Here is a 27,071-nt window from a genome sequence, read left to right as displayed (position 1 = left end):
TCTAGAAATAATATCGTAAGCCCGAAAAATTTAGCATATACATATTTTTGTGGTACAGAATTACTATAAGCTATACAAGTAATACCATATAAAAAAATATTGTTCTGTAACAAACGATATAACTTATAATTATAAACTATAGCTCATGGTCTTTTGTGCCCTCTACTCATCACTGTACCTAATCCAAACCCAGTTCTCTTATTAAACTTAAGATAGAGCTAAGAAATGTTTGACTTTAATAAAAAAAAAAGGCTGTCTACCACATTTTCACGCTTCCTGACAACAAAAATCTTCGTTTTAGCAGCCCGTATGTCACAAACTTTAGAAACATAAAATATTTAAAATAATCAGGTAACGCTAAGTAAGCTAATAAGCATCAGTCGTACACAACAATTATCGAAATACATTTGTGGCATCATTGTCCGACTGTCACATCGCAAAGCTCGTTTCTATGCCTTCTCTCACTTTTTATATTACAATATAAAAATATTTATGCGAAATAAAAGCACAACGAAAATAGCCAATAAGCAGCGGCCAACCAACCAATCAGGCCGTCCGGCAGTCAGACAGCAACAGTCGTAGCCAAGGGCTCATAAACGTACGAATAAATTCACAAATGCATATATATGTACATGTTCGCACGAACTTTACACACTGTTAACACTTAAGAAACTGGTGAAAATACAAAATAATTAATTAAAAACCAAAAAATAAACCAAATAAAAAGGTCACACACTACGCTTTGTGGTAGTAGCAGACGCAGAGCGCGACGTTGACAATTTTCAAGATATCCACTACTATCCGTTTAAATATGTATGTAGATATTTAATATTTAATTGTTATTACAAAGTTGTTGTTAGCGGCGCATATTACAAATCTGCTTTTATTCCGCACATTTTTCGACATTCATTGGCAGATAGCGAAAATGGTGTAAAGCAGCGCGCAAATTAACACTTTCTTCTGTATATTCGACTATTACTTTTGGCGCAATCTACTGAAATCTCTTTGGTTACCTTTGATTTTGTGCAGAAAATAATTTCAATTAACAATAAGCTAACAAATGCAGAGGTCGTACATAAAATAAGCATCTTCATTATCCCCCTCGTTGACACAAATACCTCAAAATGCAAAAAAAATACTATGTATGTACATACATACATAAAAACATTTTTTTTAACGAAAGCAAATTGTGTATCTTCGAAATTGACTTTTTCCAAAATGCATCTTCCAGATACTTTGTCGCCGCATAGCCCTTCCAATACCAAAATGAGGGGGAAAGCATTATTTACATTAATAAAAATACTTATTATCTCCTTCTAACACTTGCTGTAGTATATAGCATGTCGCACGCCGTTAACCAGCTTAGAAAAGCCGATAGACAGCGCGCACGAGCGCACGTAACCATACATACATTTGAATATATGCATGTACGGGTATTCGAACGGAGCATTTAGGGTGACAGCCGTAGTCGTTCATTCGAATGCGGCCAACTTACGGAGCTGCCAGATTAATTGAACAAATTAGAAACACATTCACAGTTGCTTTCAACAAAATTAAACATCAATGCAAATTCCTCTGATACGTATTCATTGAAGCTATTAGACTGTTACTATGAATGGTACTTTTAGGATGGGATGGACACTCGCTTTTTTATAACAAATATTAGGAATTTTCCAAGTAGACTTACAGGAAATGTAAGTTTATTTTATTAAAACTAGCTTCACCTCTATTCAGGGAAAAAGTTTTTGAGTTATTTATTCGTAACGTGCCAACCGAGATGGCAATAGCTGTTGTTGTTGTGGTTGTAGCCGCATTCCCCATGCATATACCGTGAATGCTGCTGGAGTGACAGTCGTTGCCAGATATAAATCCGGGTTATTTCGGTAACATAGAACAGACTGTCGTGGAAATACAGTAAGGCATGGTTGAAAATTGTGAACTTGAGAATTTTAAAACAAAAGATTGTTAGTTTGCTAATAACCATTAAAATTAAGCTTCAAAATACGTTTTATATTTTTACTATGAGTGAAAGATGATAATTGTCTTTAAATAGTAGGCCCCTTCTTTTCACCAAGCGTTAGCAAGTGCGGAATAGATGAACCAACTGATTTGAATGAACATATCTTGGCAACGATGAAATAGAGCTGCCTTAAATTACATGTGTTTGTAAAATAGTGAGTTATACGAGTACCAGTTGTTTTCACATGCAAATTTAGCCGAGCAGGTAAGTGGCTTATAGGACTTATTTACAGATTAATACCCCACCCGTCTTCAGGATACATACAAAAACCAGCTGATCAATATCAAATGAAAGCAGAAAAACTATGGAGAATATTTATTAGTAAATGCAGTTCTGTATGCTCTCCCTGTATTTTAAATGGTCTCTAGCACAAATTTAATGTCATTAATAATATGAACTGACGTTTGCATGTATTTGTGAACATCCAGTCTGGATACGCAAACCAAGAAGAAAGCTTGAGTCATAAATTCCAGTAGCTTTAAGGAGCCTATACCGAGAAAAAAGTCACTGTTGTTTAAGTAAATCATTTTCTGGTTTTATAAATTTTTTGCGGCGAAAATGCAAACGTGCTAATGCAAAATTTCACTTCTGGTTTTTGTTTTGCTCCGCCTTTTTATAAGAACACATCAACAAATTTAGCTTTTAACCAAGGCGGATAGAACAGGTAGTAGTAGTAGAACAAATACAACAGGAGCAATGCAATTACTTTTGCTTTGGTTTCTAAAATGCCCAAATTTATAAACAAAGATTGACAACTCTGAGAAATTTAAACAGAACTTGACAAATAATGCCTATGAAAACTTTAAATCAACTAATCTATGACTACGTCTTTAATGTGCTTGCATATAATGCTTTAGAAAGTGTAATACAAATGAAAATTTATGAATATTTTTATGAATTTTTGCCAACATTTTACTCAGAATAGCAACATTATTTCCTACAGGCGATGAAAACAGTAGCAATAGTGGCACCGATACAACTCACAAATGGCCGCAACGATTCGCGTTTGTACAGTAGACAACTCTTCGGCCGAGTTCGGAATTCCCATTCGTCAATTTTGTTGTTGCTGTGCTGGCTGCCCACTGACACTACTTTGTTGTTTCAATCGCATGGGTGGCTCATCGTATGTTCATTCTTCTCGCCTATTTGTGCCACTCGCTATTCTCCTATGCTACTCGTTTCTTTTATTATCGAAAACTCGTTTCGTCTCACCGAACAGTACCAGCAACAACAAAAACACCAACACCGTCACTCACAAAAATCAAGGTAACACCACCACCACATATCGTTCAAGTTCGAACTCACCGTCGTACACCGACGAGAGGAAGTGAAATTTTTCATTCAATTCATGCCCAGATCTGACTCGCTTTCGTGCACTTTTGTTTGCAAAGTTACCCAACAAAACTCATCAAATCCATATCATTTTTACAATTAAAGTGCAAAGCGATATTTCTCGTACTGTTATTTTAAACAAATTTCTATGTAAATTTATTTAAATTAACACAAAAATTTATTTGCAAAAACCTACTTCGCTTCGTGTCTTTCCACACACACACTTTACACAAAAGCAAAATGAACGACGGACGTGATGGATGAAAAGTGAAAAATTTACAACAAAAGCGCACAGGGTTCTGAATAAGCTAACGAGTAAACGAACTAGCGAATGTCCCCTAAAACCATCATGACATTAGCCATCCCTTTTTCTCCACAGAAATTACTGAGGATTGGCGGTGTGAAATGCCAAGACTGCTGCATACATAGAAAAAAGGATAAATAGTTGATTATCGGATCAAGAAAGTCGAAATCGAAAGCATGAGACGCTTTGGTGCTATCGTCTGGAGCCGAAATAACGAGCGCATTAGCCGGACCGCCTTCAATTTATAAAACCATACATTCAACAAAATTCTGTCAGCGAACATTGAAAACAAAGAGTATCACATAATTGACTTTCTAAATGTTGCTATGAATATAATAAAATTCCATCAGATGTTTGTGCGATTACCAAAACAAATTTATTTAAATGACGGTCTAATCATAAGATATTCAGGTCTTTGTATGTTTTGTATACGTTCTTTGTATTAGAATTGGCGCGCGAAGAAAGATTGCCGCTAAAACGTAAGATAAATGTATGCAAATATAATTCAGCACTTCACCATTAGTTATATTACCTGTTTTCACAATTCCGATCCAAATTACTGCGGGATGACTGCTGTTCACCTATATATAATTTGTTATGCTTTTACTATAATTTATCGGCTAATCCGATGTTGAGTTAATATTTTTCTCTTCATATATTCTTTTAAATTCGATTTTTCATGTACGAACTTAGCAATTGTTATGAATTTTTAACACATTGTTGATGGCAAATTAACGATGCTGTGCACTTTGCTACATAGAAGAACACGGAAATAAAAACAAATATATCATATACAAGATCAACACATAATCACGGAGAATTGCAATACGTATTGACGATATTTGCGACTGTTGCTACGTTTGCCACTGCCGCTTTGCATTTAGCGTCCTTACAGCCCGCACCCACTTTTACTCTTTCGACCAACAACAAAAACTATAGTTTCTCGAAGAATTAACACCAAAAATGTACGTCTCACTGCTCCGTAAACACACACATCAAACCGCATGCAGGGCTCATCACAACGCCAGTGGCAATGGTAGCAATCGCCGCACTACCGCCATTGACAGCAACAACGCAAACCGAGTGAAATTTTCTTCACTTTTTTCTGATTCTTTTCGGTACTCTTTCGTCTTCGCAAAGTTTCTGCTTCTTCACATTGCGGTCTGATTTTGTGATTCTGTAGATTGTCCAGCGGAGTCGCACTTTTTCAAACACAATTTTTAGCCGAAAAATTACCCGCACTCACCAAATTCCACAAGCCAACGCCGAAGCAAGCGTTTAATTATGCTTTTTTCATAAATTCCAATTTATTTTCACAATTTTTACCATATATTTTTGCAATTTTCAGCACGTACGCGTTATGATCGAGACGCGCGTTTGCAAGCCGTCAAATATACAATTTTCGAACAACTTCCGACATATAACGATCTCACTTATCGAAGTACAAATATCAACGTGCTACACAAAAGCGAGAAAGAGATAAGTAGCAAATCATGAATGACATTAACCTACGTATGTGTACTAAAAACGAAAACGAAACAAAATGGCTGGCATAGTACGATTTTAGGAAATTAAATCAATTCGCAAGGACGGCAATACAACCAGAAATTTTATTAAATGCACATTTGTTATGAATTATTTATTATCAAAAGCTCAAGATTCAACCCCCTTGTAATAAGAACAGCATAACGTTCGATTTTTTGGCGAACACGCAACGCACTTCATGACAACGAATTTATTTCATCACAACGAACACAAAATTTAGGCTACAGGGTGACAATAATTGAGAATACTTACAAGGCGCTGTTATCTGGGTTGGCATTGAAATCCGCAATGAAGGGACGATTTTTCAGTACTAGTTTAACTGTGGTGAAATTTTCTAACTGAGTTTAAGCTTGCAAAATTGAGCGTTAATTTAGTTTATTTGGAAAGCATAGTTAAGCATGTTCTGAAAAACTGGCCCTAATAGGTATGACTTCAGTAAAAAATCTCATTTGAAACAAAATAGGTCTTCTCTAGGGAAAAATATCATAATTTAGATATTTTACAGAAAAAAATATAATTAAAAACCGCTTTTCCAGTTCTAGTTTAACCGTGGTTAACTATTTAAACTGATTTTAAGCAGGCAAAGTTGGGGATTTCAACTTAGTTCTAATGGAAAATATATTTCAACTAGCAATGAGAAACTTGCACAAAGGCAATCTGGCTATTTAATAAGTGTTATTAAAATGTTCTACGCTTCACTCCAATGCAAATTCGAATACATCGAAGTCAGATCAAGTAATTCGTACCAAACGACACGAACGGCGGTTGCATAAAAGTGAGTTGTCTTTATAACTCTTTGAATGTCTACGTTGCACAAACAATTTTTCTCTTTTTTGACAGCTAATACGTATTTTCAATTGTCCAGAGCATTATGATGTGTAAACCTAACGTAACTGAATTTGTATTTGAAATCCATCAAACATCTAAAAACATTACATCGACAAGTACGGCAGCCCTTCTCCTGTTCAGTTCTGCCAATTCTTAATGAACTGAAAATCGACTATAATGAACTGTCAAGAAAGCAACAAGAGACTGTAAAACAATTCGCTTAAATCGGGAAGAAAGACGTGAAGAATCTAAAACACATTGTGGGCTAGATTAATTACGTCTCAATTTGTTCCAAAAAATCATCAAACTGATAAAGCAGCGATATTCGACCAACTGAGAAATTGCTGCTACTACAGTAGACATATTCATACTTAAAAAGCCACCGACTAACCAAGCCATAACTGTAAAATGCCACGCGGAAAGTATGTGAACCACAAGGGTAGAAGCCGCCACTTCACTTCACCTGAAGAATTGGCAAGTGCTCGAGATGAGTCCAGCGAAGAGGAGACGTCCACAGAGGGTGAGGGGGATGACGAGGCTGCAGGTACGAGCAAATCTGCACGCTCTAAACCAAAGCCACGCGTCAAGAAGGCAAGTGGCGGTGGTGGGAGCAGCAGTGATGAGGATTCGGATGAAGAATCATCAGAAGAGGACGATCGTGATGCACGTAAAGGCGTTGCTTCCCTCATTGAGATCGAAAATCCTAATCGGGCAACAAAGAAGGCCACACAAAAGTTAGCGAGCCTAAAAATGGAAGAAGCGGCACCGACTAAACCAGAGCTAACGCGTCGGGAACGAGAACAAATTGAAAAGCAAAAGGCGCGTGCGCGTTATGAAAAATTACATGCTGCCGGAAAAACGACTGAAGCCAAAGCAGATTTGGCACGTTTGGCGCTTGTGCGTCAACAGCGTGCTGAGGCGGCAGCTAAGCGTGAAGCTGAAAAGAAGGCCATTGATGAAAAGAAGTCGACCGGTAGCAAGGCTTAGAGGCACTGTCGGCTGCCTGCCCATCTGGGAACGCGGCAATTCACTTCGAGTTTTAAATTTCATTTGTTTTTTATATACATATTTTTTTTTAATGCGAACGCAAGAGAAGCTCTGTTTTGTGTGAGGCACACGGGAAAACGTTTTATATAGTCGAAAAACCATACCCATCCACTAACTAAAATACAAACTTATTACAGTATACTAATGCAATATTTAATGAAATTAAAAAGGAATCGCCTACCAATTGAAAATCGCCGTTTTGAAGTAAATGTCTGTGAAAACCGTTACATTAGTAAATGAGAAACGCTCATAACAACGTGAGAACCCGTTGTAATATGCTTGTGAAATTTATACATATTGAAAAGCCTAACATTAATGAAAGAATAAAGCCACAAAAACTGCTAATATTTTGTAGATTCAATTTTCTTTTATTTTACTTAATTACTAAGTAAGCTGTATTTATTAGAATAATACAATACTACACAACTCCCCAAACTTCCTCAAAAGCACTGCACAACTTGCTACACGCAATGGCAGCTGATAGTGGATAATTGCTTATAGAAAATAAGCCCTCTGAATAGTCAGGATTTAAAACACCATGCGCAAAAGCACCCACAATCAGTACTAGGGGTTCCTCGGCGAGCTCGTCTGTGTTTTCTCCATTTTTTTGCACTTTTGGCACCAAATCCCGACAGTTGGCCACGAGTTTGCCGGAAAAAGACATGGCGTACTTTTTGCAGCCCACTGGCAGGTGATCAGTTATAGGGTTCTTTATAACCTTCATCAACATTGCGGAGGTGTCATTAGCGCGAACAGAGAATTTGTGCAGCAGCTGTACCATTAAACCGGCAAAACGTTTAAACGTGCGTGGTATACGCGTTTGAGGATTTATTTCTATTAGAACATTCTTTTCAGTGCGCACATACACCTGTAACAAACCGGCGCGGTTCAAAGGTGAGTCGAATAGCATTAACAAGCATTGATGAGTTATGTCTGGACGGCATTTACCAGGGTCACGATTGTTTTTCCGTAAAATGTTTTGGTGATCATCACAGTTAAGCAGTTCGAAGACCCTACCCACCTGCAAAGAAAAATGTTTGGTTTTAATTTAATTCGTAGCTTTACTCTCAAGACAATTATTACATACCTTCACCGTCTCCAATTGTGCACCCTCCAAAACAATTATTAGACGCTTTTCCAATGCTCGAATATGTGTAGTCTCCAAGTGTTTTTTCTTCAAATCGAATTCGGGATCATCTTGCCCAACAGGCCCTTGAAATTTACGTTTCCTTTTTACGCCTTTGCCACTTTGACTATCTATTTTATTAGCGCCCATAGCAAAACTTTATAAATTTATTTATAACTGATGTGACACGTGCGTAGCGATGTTTAACCAGTTATCAACCAAGCGCTTTAAAAATAAAAAATCACATAGCAAAATGATAACTAAATGTGGGCAGCAAATTACAAAAAACGAACATATGAAAAGGCCGCTGCTAGGCACAGGGTGTATTTAATTTATAGCACTGAATTTGATGAAAGTGGCATTCACTTAAGCCCTTAAATTTATTTTACACATAAATTATACTTTGGGTAATTTTTATCGATCAGCTGGTGGAGTTGCCTGATCTCCCATCGGGCGCGTCCCAGGTGGTGGATAGGGAGCCCTGGGATCACAAGAGTGGCCTTCCCTGATGGGGTGGGTTCAACACTCGTGTGATGACTCAAAGTTGGCATAGAATCAGGGTGCCATCCGCAAACCAAACTGGCTAGGGAGGAGTCCCGAAAAAAACCAAAAGGTAATGGAAAACAATGGTTCTATTACTCCAGGTGGAATCCACACAAGTGGCAATCCACCCGCTTCGGCGGCAGGGGCATGGATTCTGGAGGCCCCAACCATTACCCAAGTCTCTCAGCTCTACATGCGAGAGCGCATCCTGGAGGAGACGGGGGTTGCTATCGCAATCCCCTCTCCTTCAGAGTCTGAAAAACGTTTCCCTGCTTCTGAGGGCCTGAGTTGTGAGGTCTCTTCGATGGCTGCACGACCTCCCAAAGAAGCAGGGAAATCGAAGAGCGCGGCAAGGAGGAAGAGAAGAAAGCGGCGGGCAAGGCTCATGCGGGAGAAATCCTCATGTGGCTCTGCCGGCCCTTCCTCGTCTCTGTCTTCCAAACGACCTCGGTCAGCGGAAGTGACACCCACGGAAGCTACCGAATCTACGGTGGGCACAGGCACTCCCAAGTTGTCTCGCTCTCGAGGCAAGCGGAGAAAGACGGTGGCTGAAAGCAGCACACCTCCCTGCCCTGCGGTTGCCGCCAATGGCCGAGCCACGACCCCCCCAAGGTACGAGCGCGGTCTTGGCGCCAGTCAATGTGGCGGGAAAAGGTTCTGCTGAGCCACGTCTCTATCGGCGCCTCGACAAAATGTCCAGCACAACTGTCTGCCCGGCGAAATCTTCGTCAGTGGAGGATCGGGAGCTGGACCTTCGCCCAAGCACATCCAAGGGTGCGGCCAAGCCATCCTATAGCGAGAAGGCTGCTGGCCCACGACCTGTGGCTGTGATTGGAAAACTCGGGCCTGACCATCAGCGGACGGATGCAGAAATCAAATACTGCAAAAGTTAACTGATGCATCGGATTATTGCCTCCGGTCCGGAAGCCAACGCGAAGGGCTATGAGACAAAGGACGGCACCATAAAGGTGACGTGCGCGTCTCTGGCCAACTTCGAGTGGATCAGGACCGTGGTCAATAACGTGCCCCCATGGGGACCACTCGCTTCGCAGTCTACAGCGAGGAGAGTGTACCCCTCAGGAAGGCCATCTGCTGGATTCCGGAGCCAGACCTGTCTACGGCGGATGTCCTATCCTGTCTACGTGCCCAGAATCCGGGCATCGACACGAGGCTTTGGCGAGTCGTCTCGTACACCAAGAGTAAAAACCGGGAGGGGAAGGAAGGGGCTACTCTTGTGGTGCGAGTGGACGAGGCCAGTGTTGATGTCATGGGCTCACGGTACGGGAACCATCTGAGTCTCTTCTTTGGGACGGCCAGCTTCCATGTCTTTCCCAAATGATTGACTCGGACGATTCCTGTAGCTATCGTCCCGCAAATTAACTTGCAGCATTCCAAAGCCGCTACTGCACTACTAAGTAGAAGGCTTTCCCAGCTGCACACATTACCCCACATAACAGCAGTGCAAGCGCCCTGGGTCTTTAGGGGCCGCCTCTGTGGCTTAAGTGCGCTGAAAGGGGCCACGTTACTATATGACAGGAGTTCTAGCAGACCTAGGACCGGTCTTATGGTATCATCCCATCTCACTGTGACGGGTCTTGAGCAATTCTGTTGCCAAGACCTGGTAGCGGCTGAGGTGTATTATAGAGGTAGACGCGGATGGTCGAAGTTTGTGATTGCATCTGCCTACTTTCCTTACGATGCTCTGGAAGGGCCACCACCCGGGAAGGCCACTAGTCTCGTGAGGTTCTGTGAGCGGCGCAATCTGGGCCTCATCCTATGTTGCGATGCTAATGCCCAGCATATAATCTGGGGCAGCAGCAAGTGCAATGGACGGGGCTCTCGACTATTCGAATTTATCGCGTCCTCCTGCCTAGACATACAAAACAAGGGCTCACAGCCAACGTTTGTAACGGCTAGAAGACAGGAGGTGATTGATCTAACCCTATCAAACTCAAAACTTGGGTGGTCAATCAAGAACTGGAGAGTCCTTGCCGAAGATTCGTGCTCGGACCACAGGTACATTGAGTTTCAGTGTGGCGAGGAGGCACAAATGCCTTTGCCCTCTAGAAACCCAAGAAAAACAGACTGGCAGAAGTTTAGGGAGGCGTTGCGGGACCTTGACGTTGCGCCACCAAGACTTCGAAAAGAACAGGCCATTGAGGCGGCTGTTGAGAAACTCAACGCTGCCCTAACCGACTGTTTTGAGTCAGCCTGTCCAATTCGACCTCTCCCGAGCCGGACTCCCGTTCCGTGGTGGAACCGAGAGCTCCAGATGTTGAGGCGTGAGTCGAGAAACCTTCTAAACCGGGCCTTCAAGACTAACCTTGCAGAGGACTGGGAGCGATACCGTGATGTTCAGAAGAACTACAAGAGGCTTATTCGGGAATCGAAAAAAGCCTCATTTAGGGAACTCTGCAGCGGTATTGAATCTCTGAGTGACACGGCGAAATTGGTTAGGATCCTGAAAAGGATCCCCAACGGCAAAGCTGGGGTCACTCAGGAAATCTGATGGCTCCTTCACGGAGCGGAAAAGTGAGACACTCAGCTTGCTGATGGAGTCTCACTTTCCTGGTAATCAGATAAGCATCAGCCGGCAACAGCCCTTATTGATAGAGGCAGTTGTCAGAGCTGCTACACCTTCTCGGCATGACTGGTTCGTTGCCAGATCTGTGGTGAATGAGGCCGCCATTCGATTTGTCATCAAATCTTTTGGCGACTACAAGTCGCCCGGACCAGATGGCATATTTCCTGCCATGCTGAAGGAGGGTGCAGAGTTCGTGACAGCAGCCCTGAAGAAAATCTTCTCGGCATGCCTGGCACTGGCTTACATACCACGCTCTTGGAGGATGGTGAGGGTCGCTTTCATCCCAAAGGTTGGAAAAGGCGACTACACCAGCCCCAAAAGCTTTAGACCAATCAGCATGACCTCTTTCATGCTGAAAAGTCTCGAACGACTGGTGGAACTGCGCATACGTCCGAAGTCGCTGAAGGCTCACCCTCTGTCTCTATTTCAGCATGCCTATCAGAGTGGAAAATCCTGCGAGTCGGCACTGCAAAACCTTGTTGCTAGGGTAGAGCTGGCCATTGACAGGAGGGACTACGCTATGGGTATCTTTTTAGACATAGAGGGGGCGTTTGATAATGCCACTTTTGATAGTATGTGTAACTCTGCTAGTAGGCACGGCGTAGACCGGGTGCTAGTAAATTGGATTCGTTCGATGCTGGCCCAAAGAATCGTTTCGGTGCGAGCAGAGGAAGATCTGCTGGTGTCATCTGGGGTTAACAGAGGCTGCCCCCAAGGCGGTGTGCTGTCTCCATTACTCTGGTGCATGGTAATCGATCCTCTACTCACCACCTTAAACGATTCGGGAGTCTACGCACAAGCATATGCGGACGATGTTGCTTGTTTGGTAACAGGCTCTTCGCTTATGAACATCTGCAGGAAAGTGCAGAAAACTCTGGATCGGATTGACACTTGGTGCTGTGCGAACGGGCTGTCGGCAAATCCCGCCAAGACTGGTATTGTCCTCTTTACCAGAAGGAGGAAGCTTGACGGACTCGTTCTGCCAAGGCTAAAAGGAGTCAGAATCCAGCTATCCAAGGAAATTAAATATCTAGGAGTAATCCTCGATAGTAAGCTCCTATGGAAATCACACGTTGAGACAAAGGCATCCAAAGCGCTGACAGCTTTCTGGCAGTGCAAAGGTGTCTTTGGGAAAACGTGGGGTCTCTCTCCTAGCAAGGTCCTATGGATCTACACGGCTATGATAAGACCCATTATCACCTATGCATCAGTGGTCTGGATGAGTAGACTATCCCTAGTGGGAGTCAGGAGGACCTTATCGAGACTACAACGCACTGTGGCCATCTGTTGCACCGGAGCTTTTCCGACTACTTCAGGCCCGGCACTAGATGCTCTGATTGGTTTACCACCACTTGATGCTTTCATCCGAGGAGAGGCCCTGAAGGCCATCTGCAGACTGAAACACAGTGGGAACTGGTACGGCCCTTGTCCGGCATTGGAACACAGAGAAGGCATGGACATCGATCCAACGATTCTCTCCATGCCCCTTGACTCAATGCCATCAAGAGTCGTACTTGAAAAGAGATACAGTGTAGTGCTACCAGAGGCTCAGTTGTGCGGAGACTCAGAAAATGAGCCCGGCAAACACTGTTTTCGCATTTTTACGGATGGCTCCAGGACCGAGCATGGCTCCGGCTCTGGGGTCTACGTGGAATCCAGCGGGACAAAACTGCACTTTGCTCTTGGAATGCATGCATCTGTGTTTCAAGCGGAGGTGTATGCAATTCAAGAAGCGATGAACTTTGTTGTGGAAAAACGATGGAGAGGCAGATCTATATGTGTCTGCAGCGACAGCCAAGCAGCGCTTATGGCCTTAGACAGCCCTCAAACCACATCAGGGGTAGTGAAGTCCTGTAAATCCAGGCTGAACTATGTCGGCAGACATAATAGCCTGATGCTAACATGGGTCCCGGGACACGTGGGTATCGCGGGTAACGAGACCTCTGACTCCAAGCCAACTTCTTTGGCCCAGAGCCCGCTTTGCCACTCCCCTCTGCGGCCATCACGGCCACGGTTAGCAAATGGGTAACTACTACCCACAAGCGAGCTTGGCAGGCTGAGAGAGGCTGCAGATGGACAAAACTGATGTTACCTATCATGTCCGATCGACTGTCGCAAACCCTTCTGTCATTAAGCAGAGGGGAGTGCAGACGGCTGGTTGGACTGATGACGGGCCACTTTCTGTGGGCAAAGCACATGGAAAGGTTGGGCATCTCAGACAGAGTACTCTGCCCAGCTTGTGAAGAGGAGGATGAGACGGCGGACCACTTCCTGTGTGTCTGCCCCGCCTTCGCCCGAATCAGGTTTGAGGTCTTTGGCACTGACGTGTTAAGAAGCGACCATCTTGGCTCCTTGGCACCACAAGATCTACTCAGATTTCTTCGGAGATCGGGTAGATTTAAAGAAAATTAAAAGGGAATCCAAGTGTAGTACAATGGACTCAATTAATGTCTGAGTGCTGCACTTGCTAGTAGTCCCGACAAAACAAAAAAAAAAAAAAAAAAAAAAAAAAAAATGAAATAAATAGATTACTTAATTTACAGATTGAACTGCTTATGTTTCTTTGCCGTCTTTAAAAATTTTTGGCCAAAATTATGGTAATTAATAATAGCGTAGACAAATGCCGATATTAAACGGGACTACTAGGGCAGTTAATTCTGATTAAAATTGTAGTGTGGCAAACGGTGGTTACGCGGGCTAGTGAGGTTTTTTTCATAGTAATTGAATTGGTGGTATATGTTAGTGTTGTTGGTTTTGTGTTTTAATTATTATCAACGATGTGAAGAAAAGGCAAACGGAGGCAATCCGTAAACAACGTATGCTGAGGTTGCAAAAAATTGTGGTAGCAATATGCATGCGAAATACAATATTACATTATTACAATAACAGGACTCTATGGATACACGCTACTTTCTCTAATATGTATTAATAATATCTAACAAAAATTTGATTAGAATTGTGTCTACAAACTCCTTTAATAGCTGGCGACAATTGTATTTAGTTTTTACTTTGACGTTTCTCTTTACATTCGTAATAATAATTACACCGACACACAAAAAAAAAAAAGTGGGGAGTACTTTTGACTAGACCCATATATCCCTATGTATTTTGACGCGCTGAATCCGAATTCGGTGTCCGTTTTGCCCGTACACCCCCAAAATTTTAAGTAAATAGAGAAAAACCGTGAAACCCCATGAAAAATCGCTGAAAATCGCATTTATAGACGTTTGTCAATTTTAAAAACTTTTCATATGAGTGTATTATACCTGATTTCAGTGTATTTTGACGCACTGAATCCGAATCCGGGGTTTGTTTTGCCCGTACACCCCCAAAATTTTGATTAAATAGGCTAGTTCATGGATAGTTTTACTACTGAAGAAACCTTGGCATATGAATCTATTCTTTTGCTTGTACTTGCGACCAGGGCACCTCCACGAGGTGACGGTGGGCAACAGAGCAATCTGGCGGAGCCCTGGGTTAACGGCTATCGTGCCGTCATGGCAAGTACAAGCAAGTGCTTTACGATGCAGGGGAGGGATACCCCAGTATCGGTGACTGGTCAGGGTGAGAAAGCGGGCCCGCAGTCGTCGTCATCCAGCGACCGCAGCTCTATATTAGTGGGTAACTTGGCTTCTCTAGAGTATAATGCTACAAGAAATCAGATACATACTTGTAACAAAGATCGAGATTCATTCTGTTACATCTGTGGCGAATTTGAACTTGCAAAATATTGCAAACCTTTAACTGAAATTGCACTTCTTACGCTCTCACCTCGACTACTTTCCTGAAAATCTAGGAGATTACAGTGAAGAACAAGGTGAACGATTCCATCAAGACATAAGTGAAATGGAGAATCGGTATCAGGGAAGATGGGATGTCAACATGATGGCGGATTTTTGCTGGATGTTACAGAGAGACGAATAAAAGCAGAACAAGAAGAAAAATAGAAATCCATTACATAGATCGTTTGAAGAAAAAAGAGTACGTTACAAAAGAAGAAGAACAGTGTAAGAGCAGCATTTCTCACATATTTTTCCATCTCTATCATAAGCACTCAATGAAAAATAAATGAAAAAAATTTATCATTTTCTTTATGCAATCACAGTCGTATATGTACAGTTTATGCAAAATCTGTAGTTAAAAGCAAAACGAACACCTAACTCGTATTAGGCACATTAAAATGAACTAAAATCATGTATAATACACTCACAAGAAAACTTTCGAACATTTACCAATGTCTACAAAAGCGATTTTCAGCAATTTTTCACGGGTTTTCGCGGTTTTTCGCTATTTAATCAAATCTTTGGGGGTGTACGGGCAAAACAAACACCGGATTCGGATTCAGTGCGTCAAAACACACTGAAATCAGGTATAATACACTCGTAAGAAAACTTTTTAACATTTACCAACGTATAAAAAGGCGATTTTCAGCGATTTCTCACGGGTTTTCACGGTTTTAGCCTATTAAATCAAAATTTTGGGGGTGTACGGGCAAAACAAACCCCGGATTCGGATTCAGTGCGTCAAAATACACTGAAATCAGGTATAATACACTCATAAGAAAAGTTTTTAAAATTGACAAACGTCTATAAATGCGATTTTTCATGGGGTTTCACGGTTTTTCGCTATTTACTTAAAATTTTGGGGGTGTACGGGCAAAACGGACACCGAATTCGGATTCAGCGCGTCAAAATACATAGGGATATATGGGTCTAGTCAAAAGTACTCCCCACTTTTTTTTTTTTGTGTGCCGGTGTTATCGATAACATCTATCATTCTTGGATATTATTAATTACACATTCATATAAGTTCGTTCAATCAGATTAATAACGGGTTATCTCAACACTCGTTCCCAAAATGTTGGGAATTATAAAACTTCTTCAGAATCCCTGCCTAACATCTCCACAAAGTTTCATTACAAAAATTATTATACTTTGCCTACATCTAAAGACGTTCTTTATCAAAAGAAACATAATGTGAGCTTGGCTTATTAATCTGCAAAAAATTATTTGACATCTGGCATCACAAGGTAATTACCATAAAATTATAAACAGCTGTTTGGGGCTGTCAAATGTAATTTTTTTTGAAATAGGTCCACTTGTCAACTGAGAAAAATAATATTTCGCTAATAGATTCTATAAACTTATAGGGGGTGCAATAAATAAAAAAAAATTTCGAAATGGGTGCAAGGCGTGATGTTGCGACCCTTCTTCAGCGTGTGCGTGCATTCCTACTAGGCGTATGTTGAAATCCTGCTTCTTATTAAATCTCTAAACTCAGTTTGTATTCGTTATATAACGTAATAATTCATTTTTGTATTTAGCGTGAACACACTTTGGCATTGCGTTTTGAAGAAGGCTTAGCTGATCGTACACAGCCTCCACCAGAAGTGCCTGGCGGTCCCGCACATTTGCTTGCTGCCAATTTCTACTACAAGCGTGATCCACGGCGAGAGGTGCAGCCGCCCATCGATGTTGTGCAGCAGCAATTAATAGCTGACAAGGGCGACGTAAAAACTGAAAAGCTGCCAACACCTGGACCAGTTTATCGGTGGGATTAGTGTCAGATTATATTGGGGTCAAGCTAATCAGGCGGACAAATTACCCGAAGCAACTTGGAAATTTTCAATTTCTCTGAAATATACACAAATTATTGCTTAGATTTATGTGTCAGTGAAGTTTATTAAAAATAAATTCTTTAACTACACTCAAGTTGATATTTTACGTTTGCGAAACCCCATTTGCCAGCCTGTTTCGGATTTTAGCACCACTCTCATTGTGGGCACAACGTCAGCACCAAGCGGCAACAGTTCAAACATTTGTACAATACGTGCGATAAAAACTTTCATCTCAAGCATAGCAAAACGTTGACCAATACAATTGCGTGGCCCAGCACTAAAAGGCACAAATGCAAAAGGATTATCATTAGCTGAACGCCCGGGCAAAAATCGATGTGGTTCCGGAAAATAGGCTGCATCATTTTGCATCTCATAAATTGCTATGAGCACGCTGGTGTCTTTCGGTATGCAACTGCCGTCTGTGAAAGAAAAAATACTTGAGCACAATACACTTGGGCGCTAGCGTTAGCATTTACCAACATAGCAATCCTCCTTAATAATACGCCCAATATATGGCACCGGAGGATACATGCGCAAAGCTTCCTTAATAACTTGCTCTGTGTACTTCAATTGTGTTAAATGTCCTTGAGTGAGTGCTTGATGTTCAGCAGTACCCAAAACATTAGCAATTTCGGTATAAACTTTAGTTTGCACATCTGCGTTACGTGAAATACACCATAGTGTAAAACCAATGCCACTTTTTGTGGTGTCGTGACCCTCAAACATGAAGGTGTCTACTTCTTCGCGTATATCGGCATCGTTAAGAGGTTGACCATCGATGGTAGCCAAGAGTAAGACATCGAGTAAAGCTTGCCGGCGTTTTATGCCAGAATCTGCCAGAGGATTAAGCATTTATTCGAAAAATTAAATGACATATACATAATTCAAGATTAAGAAAAGAAAGGTTGCTGTCCTAGATTGCTTGAATCTGGATCCGGTAAGAGGGAATGTGTTGCCAGATGGTTATAATAATATGTTTTTCTGGACGTTTTGGCTAAAATGATTTTTTTCTTGGATGTATGAAAGCTGTAAATAAAGTAAATAATTTTAAAAGAAAAAGGTTTTATTTACCTACTCTACCACTGCCCGGCACTTAGCAAAACACGAATACATATAGTGCTTAGGTTGTGCATCATTGTCAACATTAGAAAGTGTGGCAGATCAAACAATTAGCAGCCTACTTAAGGGGTTATATACAGTTAGAATTAAAAAAAAATCGATTTTTTCTTTATTTCTTTTCTTAGTGTACGTATATTTAAAAATACACACAGAAAATTTAATATCGTTCCGGTGAATATTTTCGAAGTTACACACAAATTTGAAAAGGCGTTTCAGAGTGCTTGTAAAGTGCTTTTCAAACTTTAAACGCGTTTTTCTCAAAATGGTGTTTTCAAAGTCGGTGACCAACATTACTCGAAAACGGCCAAACCGATTAGTCTCTCAAATATATTTTTTAGTAATTATTATATTTTTTAGTAATCATTATGATTTTGAATTTTTTTCACTTCCTACTTCCGTTATTCGTTTTGATCATAGTTGCCTATTTTTCTTATGTGTACATACCGTCGTTGTGTAAGAGCTGTTTTGCCCCAATTTTAGTCTGCTGTTTTAACATTTCCTCCCGTCGCTCCTTGATAATACGTTTCGTGAATTTATGCAAAGCGGCTGTTACTGCCACATGACGTTTCGCCAATCGAGGTGCCAGCCATTTAAAAAGCCATATCGGATGATAGACGAGCGTCACATAACGCCTGAGTATAATACGTGTCATCCTAACCAAACATTTCTTATATGTATATACATGGAAGGAATTTGCCACAAAATACCCGTAACTCGCTACTTACTCCATCAAGAGTTGCACATATTCGCATTTCTCATCGGTTTGTGCATTAATACGCACACCCATCGCACTTTCACAGATAACATCCAGTGTCGCCAGTCCTACAGGATTCTCCAAGTCTACAATCTGCTCACCATCCGCAAACTTTTCCAATTTTCCCACTAAGATTTGTGCTTGTTGGTCGAAAATGCGTACGAAATCCACGAGAATACTAAAATGAAAGGCTGGCGTAATAACACGTCGACGACTCAACCATTTAGCGCCATAACTAACGAGCAGACCTTCAGCCAACCAATCGGCTAGTAGGTCATACATGCGATTCTTTCGAATCTCTGTGGAATGGCTTAGCAGCATTTGTGTGACACGTAAATCGCACACAAACATAGCATGTTTGTGCAGTACCCAAAAACGGGTCACACGTCCAAAGCGATTTCGTATGTAATGGCCGAGCGAAATTAGTTCTACACACAAAGAAAAATTTAAGATAAAAATGTTCAACCAATAGCAGTCCTCACAAACCATCAGGCTGCATGTGCGTATAAATCCAGATGCAGCCAAAAATTGGCAAATTCAATGGGCCCGGAAGTTTGTCACACTTGTCGTTCACATCGCGCTTCCAAAGATAATCGGCAAACAAGCAAAGCGTCAATACGCATAGAAAAAAGAACCACAGCATTTCACTGGCGGAAAGTGAGTGGAAAATAAAGTAGGTAAATCCCGACTTAATATTGTAATACTGTAACTAATAAACGGCAAATTTGTAATTTGTCGTAAGTGGAAGCAAATAGACATATGGAGATACCTTTGTTCCCTCTTAATGAATTCACCGTTTGTTATTCGTCGCGAATCAATTAAATGCCACCAGCTATGCTTTAGAGCAAAATGTTGCTACAGAGTAATAATTTAAGTGTTATTCTGATAGTGATTGTGCATGTTTAATACACATGTATATACGTACAATTACAATATATGATTCATGTCGGAATAAATCGAACTGGTAATTCAAAAACAACTTAAGGTTAGTCTATTTTGTAGCACAAGTTCGCTCTCAATCATCTACAGATTAGGTAAAGCACGAATAACTTTATATTCTCTAACTTAATTGTTCTTTCTCTTTGCAGATTAAAATAGCAATATTGGAAATTTATAATAGATGAATAAAGTTCCAAACAAGGCATCAAAATTATCCAATTTTGCTTTATCAACCAGGGAAAAAGTAGTATGGAGCTGGTATTTATGTGAGAATGAGTCAATCTTAAGTCAATTAACGCTATATATGTATGTACATACTTAGCTCAACATAATTACACGGTGCATACGGTATTAGAGGACATATGTATATATACAGTCGAACTTCGATAACTCGAACTATGACATGCCACAAAAAAAAAATCGAGCTATCAAGATTTTGAGTTATCAAATATAATATACATATGCACATACATACATAAAAATCCATAAACAAAATAAAACCTGATGGAAAAATAAAACAATCCATAAAACTCAAGGGTTAGCAAACAATTTTATTGATAAAACAGTACATGCTTCAAATTATGTATAGTTGCTATATACTATTGTATGTGTATATTCTAAAATTATATATACATACATAATTAAGAACATTGTATGAATAGATGTATAGCTTTCATTCGTTTAAAGTAAAAAAAGTCAGTTATTTGGGATTGACAAGAGGATTTTTTATTATGATTTTCAAAAAAAGCTTCAATATTATTTAAACCATTGTACAGAGAATCGGTTGTATGTTCATTGGTTTTTAAATATGACCGCAAAATCTTGAACGAATTTGCAACTAGTTCGTTTGAAACTGGTTGCAGCATATCATCTTGCAAATCATCTTCTATATCACCTTCGCTATCATGCTCAAATTCGGATTTAGATCCCAATAGCTCCACAATATCTTCATCTGTGGGAAACTCTGAAGTAACAATATCGTCATCCACATGCATAAAATCATTAAAGGTGACACCTTCTGTACCTTTGATATTTTGCCAAGCTTCATATTCATTCTGCAGTTGAATTTCTTCCTTACTCCTTTCTTTTATACATTCGCTTATGAAAACCAAAAGAATGTCACCTTCTTCCACCCATTCAGAATATTGACCGAAGCCGGCTTTTCTAAAACAATTAGAGATGGTTTCAGGCTTAACATAGATATTCCATGCATTAGTTATTTCATCGACACAGTCCATTAATGTAATGTTAAGATTTTTGTTTACTTCAAAGCATTTTATAGTAGTTTTTAAAATTCTGCGATGATAATGACATTTTAAATTTTGTATGACACCTTGATCGAGTGGTTGTAATTTTGATGTCATATTCGGGGGAAAAAATGCAAGTTTGATAAACTTTAATCTCTGTTGGATGTCTTTAGGATGGGCTGGGCAGTTGTCAATAAAAAGTAGAATATTTCTTCCGGCTTTTCCAAATTGTTTGTCTAAGTTAAGAAGCCATTCTTCAAAAAAGGCTCCCGTCATCCACGCCTTTGAATTTGCTTTATAGTCGAGAGGTAACCATTTAACACCTCTAAAACAGCGGTGTTGATAACTTTTATCTATCAAGAGTAATTTCAATTTTTCTGATACATCCATGTTTGCGGCAATCATCAACGTAACTTTCTGTTTACTGTGCTTTCCTCCATGACATTTCGGGTTTTTAAAAGTTAAGGTGTTATCTGGAAGACATTTAAAGAATAAGCCCGTCTCAACTGCATTGAATACGTTCCGTGCTTGATAACCTTCTAATAAATGAGGTAAAACATCACGTTGCCATTTTATACAGACATCTTCGCTTACATCATTACTCTCACCACGCGCCTTTTGTGACATATACCAGATCTTAGAAAAAAAAACTTTAGGTGCCAGCTTGCACATTTATTTTATGAATGTACATATGTACCTTCGTTTCCAATTATCGAGCCAACCAGTGCTTGCCTTGAAATTCGGTTGTTCTAATTTTTGACTAAATTCCAATGCTTTTTCTTTAAGTAATGCACCACCATTTTCGATTGCAGTAATAACCGTTTGCTTATTTTTTAAAATAGTTGACACTGTATTTGCCGGAATAGCATACTTTACAGCTACATCTTTTTTTCGCGCACCCATTTCTACTTCCTTTATTAGTTTAAATTTTTCATCAATAGATAAAGTTTTTAAACAACGTTTTGATGACTTAAACAGTGCAGCGACCCAACTGCTGACATCTGTTTGCTATAAAATAAGCAACACGTAATAAGGGGATTCCCCCGGAAATTCGACTTATCAAAGCTGGCGCCAAATATTCTGTTCGAGTTATCAAGATATTCGAGTAATAGAAGTTCGAGTTATCAAGTAAAAATTACATACAATTCTTACCTAAACGCCATTGCCAAGCAATTTGATTCGAGATATCAAATATTCGAGATATCGAAGTTCGACTTATTGAGGTTCGACTGTATATGAATATAGCTATAACTTCCCGAATCTAATATATTTCTTTTTGCTCTTGTTCCGATAAGACATAGAGGACTCAAGAAATTAAGGGACATACAAATATCGTAGCTAAATATGCAAATCACGTCGATTTGGAAGGTGCGCCCGTTCACTCACTGTCCGATCTGCAGAATTTATGCAACAAATGCAAGCGATCATTCCCATGGCAGCCGGTTCTACGTTACCGGAATGACTCGGGTTTTTATTCCCGACCAAGGGCTGCCGCCCCAGTACACTAGCCCTGTCTAGTGCACCGTATTTTACCCAAAACCTTTCGTCACAGGAGCAACTCATTGCAGCCAGTTTGCTCCAAATACTTCTCTTCCGGGCTGGCGTCGAACCCAACCCCGGACCTGAAGTATTTTACTGCTGCATTTGCCACAAACGGCTCCACCCGAACTCCACCTCGGTTAGGTGTAACCAGTGCAACGGGTGGTGCCATCTTAAGACCTGTTCAGGCCTTAAGACTCACAGGGAGTGGTCCACAAGGTATGTGGCCACGTGTTGCTCCCGCCCACAGGCGGTCACCGCCTCTACGGCGACACTGCCCTCAGTGCCGGCACATCACACTGCCGCCACTAACAACACCTCAACGGCCAGGAGCCCCCAAGAGCAACACGACTCCCTCTCCAACCCACAACCCTCCTGCTCCTACCCCAGTGCGGGGACAAACCAGCAGCTCTTGGTCCCCCGCACAGTCTGCTCCGTGTGCCAGACCGTAGTACCTCGGAACCTGACAACTGTCCAATGCAGTTCTTGCAGTGGCTGGTGTCACTTTCGGAGGTGCTCCGGCCTGCACACCACCCGTGAGTGGACACGCGACTACGTTGCCCCCTGCTGCAGAGCTCTGCACCCGCAACCGCCCACCGTGGCGCGGCCACCCGACAACATCAGGCCACTCCCCATTTTGCGGAACGCACAGCAGGACCAACGCAGACAACATCACGCATCCCTCACCCCCCGAATTACGACGACCCTCCCGCGAAGCTTCAAGCTTTTGCAACTAAACTGCAACGGACTAACGAGTAAGATTGACGAGATAGTCGACTTCATGAGTCGGCTCGGAATTAAGATAGCTGCGGTCCAAGAGACAAAACTGCACGCTAGCTCCCCCCTGATTACCAGGGACGGCTATAACGTGCACCGAAAGGACCGCGAGCGAGACAACGGTGGTGGCCTAGCGTTCATAGTACACCATTCAGTGCAGTATCGTCTTATTGATGAAGGCATCGACCGCAGGGACAGCACCTTAGAACGTCAAGGTATAGCTGTCCGGTCAGGCGATGCCGAGCTCGAAATTTACAATATTTATATACCCCCTGTCACCTGCTGCCCGGCAGGATATCTCCCCGATATTGGTGCGCTCATCAGGGGAGAAAACCGATTGGTAGTAGGTGACTTTAACGCGCATCACGATCTTTGGCATTCAAGCCTGCCAAATGATCGTAGGGGACAGCTATTGGCAGAGCAGATAGACGATTCGACGTTCAGCACTGTAAACGACGACGCCCCCACTAGGGTAGTGGGCAATTGTAGCAGCTCGCCTGACATAACAATTGCTAGCGCTGGACTGATAAATAGCATAACCTGGCGACCTATGCTATCGCTTGCATCAGACCACTTGCCCATTATCATCTCGATCGAGAGACCCGCCGATTTTGTTTTCGCGGATCACCGGTCATATATCAACTTTAACAAAGCTGATTGGACCAGATTCGCGGAATTTACTGAGAACATCTTCGCAGCCCTACCCACTCCCACCGATGTGCGCGCAGGCGAACGCGCACTCCGCAAGGCGATTACAGCCGCCGCGGCTCGCTTCATACCTGCTGGACGGATCCGGGAATTACGTCCCAATTTCCCAGCCGAAGCAGCCGTTATGGCAAACGAGCGTGACCGTCTACGCCAGGCCGATCCCGGGGATCCTCGTATAAAGGATCTCAATTTGGAGATCCGGCAACTGGTCACCCAACATAAGCGGACCAAATGGGTAGAGCATCTGAAGTCCTGTAACTTCACCTCTGGTGTGGGCAAGCTCTGGTCCACCGTAAGGTCCCTGTCGAACCCGACGAAGCACAACGACAAGGTGGATATCACCTTCAACGGTCGTACTTCGTCGGACCCGAAGAGATGCGCGAGCTATTTTAGCCGGCAATTTATATTGCATCCTCCGGTCGACAGATCCAAACGTTGTGCCACCAGACGGCTGCACAAACTGCCCTACAACAGTGCACCGCTTGCTTTCACCAGCGACGAGGTTCAGGGGGCCATCAAACACATGAAACCATCAAAAGCCATTGGCCCCGACGGACTAAACATGCTGATGCTGAAAAAGCTGGGTCCTTTGGGAGTAGAATATCTCACAAAGGTCTTCAACCTGTCTATGGCCACTCTCATCATTCCTGATAAGTGGAAATTAGGGAGAGTGGTCCCACTGCTGAAGCCTGGGAAACCCGCCAACCAAGGGGAGTCTTATCGTCCGATAACTCTCCTTTCCCCAGTAGTGAAGACACTTGAGGCCCTTCTACTCCCACTCCTCACTCAACACCTGACTCCAGCCCCACACCAGCATGGTTTCCGTAGAGTGCACAGTACCACCACGGCACTCACCGTCATAAACACCCAGGTAAACCGCGGCCTTAACCAAAACCGCCCCTGCGAGAGGACTGTCCTAGTAGCGTTGGACCTACAAAAGGCTTTCGACACAGTCAGCCACGCCACGCTACTAGATGACATTTTACAGTCGACACTCCCGCCAGGGCTGAAGAGGTGGACCGCGAACTACCTGAGTGGTCGTCACTCGTCGGTAGTATTTCGAGACCAAACCTCAAAACAGAGAAAAATAAAGCAAGGAGTACCGCAGGGTGGTGTCCTTTCACCCTTGCTTTTTAATTTCTATATTTCGAAACTCCCCCAGCCACCAGAGGGAGTCTCACTGGTCTCATATGCCGACGACTGCACGATAATGGCGTCGGGCAATGACATTGATGGCCTATGCTCAAAAGTAAACGACTACCTCGCCAGCCTTTCTCGCTTCTTCACTGCGAGAAACTTAAAACTTTCTCCCACTAAATCCACGGCGACCCTATTTACCACCTGGACAAAGGAGGTCAAGCTGCCACTTCAGGTACACGTCGACGATACCCCAATTCCGACGATAAACAACCCCAAAATTTTGGGAGTCACCTTTGACAGCTTGCTCTCCTTTTCGGCGCACACAACCGCTATTGCAACGAGAGTACAGAATCGCAACAAGGTCCTCAAGTCGCTTGCCGGCAGCACTTGGGGCAAAGACAAAGAAATGTTGCTGTCGACTTTCAAAGCAATAGGCCGACCGGTTCTGAACTATGCCGCGCCTGTCTGGTCGCCTGGAACCAGTGATACGCAGTGGACGAAGCTTCAGACCTGCCAGAATACTGCCATCAGGACCGCGACAGGATGTCTCCTGATGTCCCCTATCTACCATTTACAGGACGAGGCGCACATGCTCCCGGTTAAGGAGCATAACAAAATGCTCGGCAAGCAGTTTCTGCTTGGGTGTCACCGCAGGCCTCACCCATGCAGACACCTGCTTGAGCCTGAGCCACCTCCCAGGCACATCAGGAGACACTTCCTCAACTACGTGGACGAGATCCAGGACAAAACGGACAGACCTCTCCAGGATCGGACAGTATACAGACAGGCTATGAACGACATTCATCGGGAGACACTTACCACCTTCCTAAGCTCCCGACCCCCGAATGCCGTTATCGGAGTCCAACCACCACCCATCGCAGACGAAGAGCTCCAGCTTCCTCGAGAGTCCCGCGTAATCTTGGCACAACTACGTTCTGGATACTGTAGCAGGTTAAACTCCTACCTATCCAGAATCGACCCCGACATACTAAACATATGTCCTGCATGTGAAGGTACCCCGCACGACACTAACCACCTCTTCACATGCCCCATCAAACCCACTCATCTAACACCTCTCTCCCTCTGGACCCAACCCGTCGAAACTGCCAGTTTCCTGGGCCTACCGTTAGATGAGCTAGACGAAGACGACCGGTAATTTACACTACACTGACAGGGCGAAGATACTGCTACAACAACAACAACAACAACATGGACGCTTCATTCCCATGGCAGCCGGTTCTACGTTACCGGAATGGCTGGGGTTCTTTTCCGTCCATGGGATGCCGCCCCAATAAACTAGCCCTGTCTAGTGTACCGTACCCTCATGGACCCTTCAACACAAACATGAGGGGGCTTAATGTTTCTGAGGCTTATATCCGTCGAATTGTCCATGAAGATCTCCGGTATAAATCCTACATTATACGCAGATGACAGTTTATGTAGGAACAAAAACGAGAACAGTGAGTTAGCCGATCAAAACGACTTCTAAATAAAATTAAACATTCTAAGGCACTTGGCCGCCGTAGCCGAATGGGTTCGCGCATGACTACTATTCGGCATACGGAGAGAACGTAGGTTCGTATCTCCGTGAAACACCAAAATGAAGAAAACGTTTTTTCTAATAGCGGTCGACCCTCGGCAAGCAATGGCAAACCTCCGAGTGTATTTCTGCCACGAAAAAGCTCCTCATAAAAAATATCTGCCGTTTCGAGTCGACTTGAAGCTGTAGGTCCCTCCATTTATGAAATAACATCAAGACGGAGTAATGCAAAACTTCGATAGAGTCTCGAAATCCGTTGCTGTAAAATGATACACGCAAACTTTCTCGCCTGGTTTCAATGAAGTGCCGCCCGATTTTATCCAATCTTTTCTTTTTATTTCATCTTTTGGAACATGAGCAAG

The 27,071-nt window shown here is 42.4% G+C and overlaps 6 protein-coding genes across 17 annotated transcripts in view; 2 read left to right on the top strand and 4 right to left on the bottom strand.

The window, feature by feature from the left end:
- The window catches only part of LOC128859108 (homeotic protein female sterile), a 34,502-nt gene extending 29,070 nt beyond the window's left edge, over window positions 1-5,432 (bottom strand). For 3 of the 11 annotated variants that reach the window (XM_054095847.1, XM_054095848.1, XM_054095849.1), the window contains exons 1-2: window positions 4,903-5,432; window positions 4,189-4,408 (exon numbers count right to left, since the gene is read on the bottom strand). The gene's annotated coding sequence lies outside the window, so the exon portion shown is untranslated. Of the gene's footprint in view, window positions 1-3,325; window positions 3,412-4,188; window positions 4,409-4,892 lie in introns of those variants that run through there. The other 8 variants (XM_054095841.1, XM_054095839.1, XM_054095840.1 and 5 more) reach the window with 8 other exon arrangements.
- A 757-nt stretch (window positions 5,433-6,189) lies between these two features.
- LOC128859107 (28 kDa heat- and acid-stable phosphoprotein) lies at window positions 6,190-7,432 on the top strand. Its single transcript, XM_054095838.1, has one exon. It carries the CDS (start codon window positions 6,438-6,440, stop codon window positions 7,014-7,016), a length of 579 nt encoding a protein of 192 aa, XP_053951813.1. The 5' UTR covers window positions 6,190-6,437; the 3' UTR covers window positions 7,017-7,432.
- On the bottom strand, window positions 7,422-8,524 carry LOC128859106 (ribosomal RNA small subunit methyltransferase NEP1). The gene is made up of 2 exons (XM_054095837.1): window positions 8,164-8,524; window positions 7,422-8,097 (listed from the first exon to the last, which is right to left on the bottom strand). Exons 1-2 carry the CDS (start codon window positions 8,350-8,352, stop codon window positions 7,495-7,497), a joined length of 792 nt encoding a protein of 263 aa, XP_053951812.1. The 5' UTR covers window positions 8,353-8,524; the 3' UTR covers window positions 7,422-7,494.
- Window positions 8,525-16,411: 7,887 nt separating this feature from the next.
- LOC128859105 (NADH dehydrogenase [ubiquinone] 1 alpha subcomplex subunit 7) lies at window positions 16,412-17,040 on the top strand. The gene is made up of 2 exons (XM_054095836.1): window positions 16,412-16,568; window positions 16,653-17,040. Exons 1-2 carry the CDS (start codon window positions 16,509-16,511, stop codon window positions 16,887-16,889), a joined length of 297 nt encoding a protein of 98 aa, XP_053951811.1. The 5' UTR covers window positions 16,412-16,508; the 3' UTR covers window positions 16,890-17,040.
- Window positions 16,986-19,674, bottom strand: LOC128859103 (cytochrome P450 4d2-like). Of its 2 annotated transcripts, none has more exons than XM_054095832.1 (6): window positions 19,589-19,674; window positions 19,306-19,528; window positions 18,791-19,247; window positions 18,510-18,718; window positions 17,423-17,779; window positions 16,986-17,365 (listed from the first exon to the last, which is right to left on the bottom strand). In XM_054095832.1, the coding sequence occupies exons 2-6, from the start codon at window positions 19,460-19,462 to the stop codon at window positions 17,037-17,039; spliced, it is 1,509 nt and encodes a 502-aa protein (XP_053951807.1). In that variant the 5' UTR covers window positions 19,463-19,528; window positions 19,589-19,674; the 3' UTR covers window positions 16,986-17,036. The 2 variants fall into 2 exon arrangements, with proteins under 2 accessions (XP_053951807.1, XP_053951808.1); XM_054095833.1 differs by having other exon boundaries at window positions 19,306-19,466.
- A 725-nt stretch (window positions 19,675-20,399) lies between these two features.
- Window positions 20,400-22,085, bottom strand: LOC128857726 (tigger transposable element-derived protein 4-like). The gene is made up of 2 exons (XM_054093469.1): window positions 20,783-22,085; window positions 20,400-20,722 (listed from the first exon to the last, which is right to left on the bottom strand). The coding sequence occupies exons 1-2, from the start codon at window positions 21,675-21,677 to the stop codon at window positions 20,400-20,402; spliced, it is 1,218 nt and encodes a 405-aa protein (XP_053949444.1). The 5' UTR covers window positions 21,678-22,085.
- Window positions 22,086-27,071: the final 4,986 nt, after the last annotated feature.

Source organism: Anastrepha ludens, chromosome 3, assembly GCF_028408465.1.
Source record: "Anastrepha ludens isolate Willacy chromosome 3, idAnaLude1.1, whole genome shotgun sequence".
NCBI lineage: Eukaryota > Metazoa > Arthropoda > Insecta > Diptera > Tephritidae > Anastrepha > Anastrepha ludens.
This window is presented reverse-complemented; position numbering and strand designations above follow the sequence as displayed.

Coding starts and splice junctions, on each gene's coding strand:
- LOC128859107 (XM_054095838.1), top strand. CDS start 6,438: ATGCCACGCGGAAAGTATGTGAACCACAAGGGTAGAAGCCGCCACTTC.
- LOC128859106 (XM_054095837.1), bottom strand. CDS start 8,352: ATGGGCGCTAATAAAATAGATAGTCAAAGTGGCAAAGGCGTAAAAAGG. Junction 8,098..8,163: donor CACAATTGGAGACGGTGAAG/GTATGTAATAAT, acceptor TTTTCTTTGCAG/GTGGGTAGGGTCTTCGAACT.
- LOC128859105 (XM_054095836.1), top strand. CDS start 16,509: ATGGGTGCAAGGCGTGATGTTGCGACCCTTCTTCAGCGTGTGCGTGCA. Junction 16,569..16,652: donor TGCGTGCATTCCTACTAGGC/GTATGTTGAAAT, acceptor TTTTGTATTTAG/CGTGAACACACTTTGGCATT.
- LOC128859103 (XM_054095832.1), bottom strand. CDS start 19,462: ATGCTGTGGTTCTTTTTTCTATGCGTATTGACGCTTTGCTTGTTTGCC. Junction 18,719..18,790: donor TATGTGCAACTCTTGATGGA/GTAAGTAGCGAG, acceptor ATGTTTGGTTAG/GATGACACGTATTATACTCA. Junction 17,780..18,509: donor ACAGCTCTTACACAACGACG/GTATGTACACAT, acceptor ATCCTCTGGCAG/ATTCTGGCATAAAACGCCGG.
- LOC128857726 (XM_054093469.1), bottom strand. CDS start 21,677: ATGTGCAAGCTGGCACCTAAAGTTTTTTTTTCTAAGATCTGGTATATG. Junction 20,723..20,782: donor AGCTTGGCAAAATATCAAAG/GTACAGAAGGTG, acceptor TTGTTACTTCAG/AGTTTCCCACAGATGAAGAT.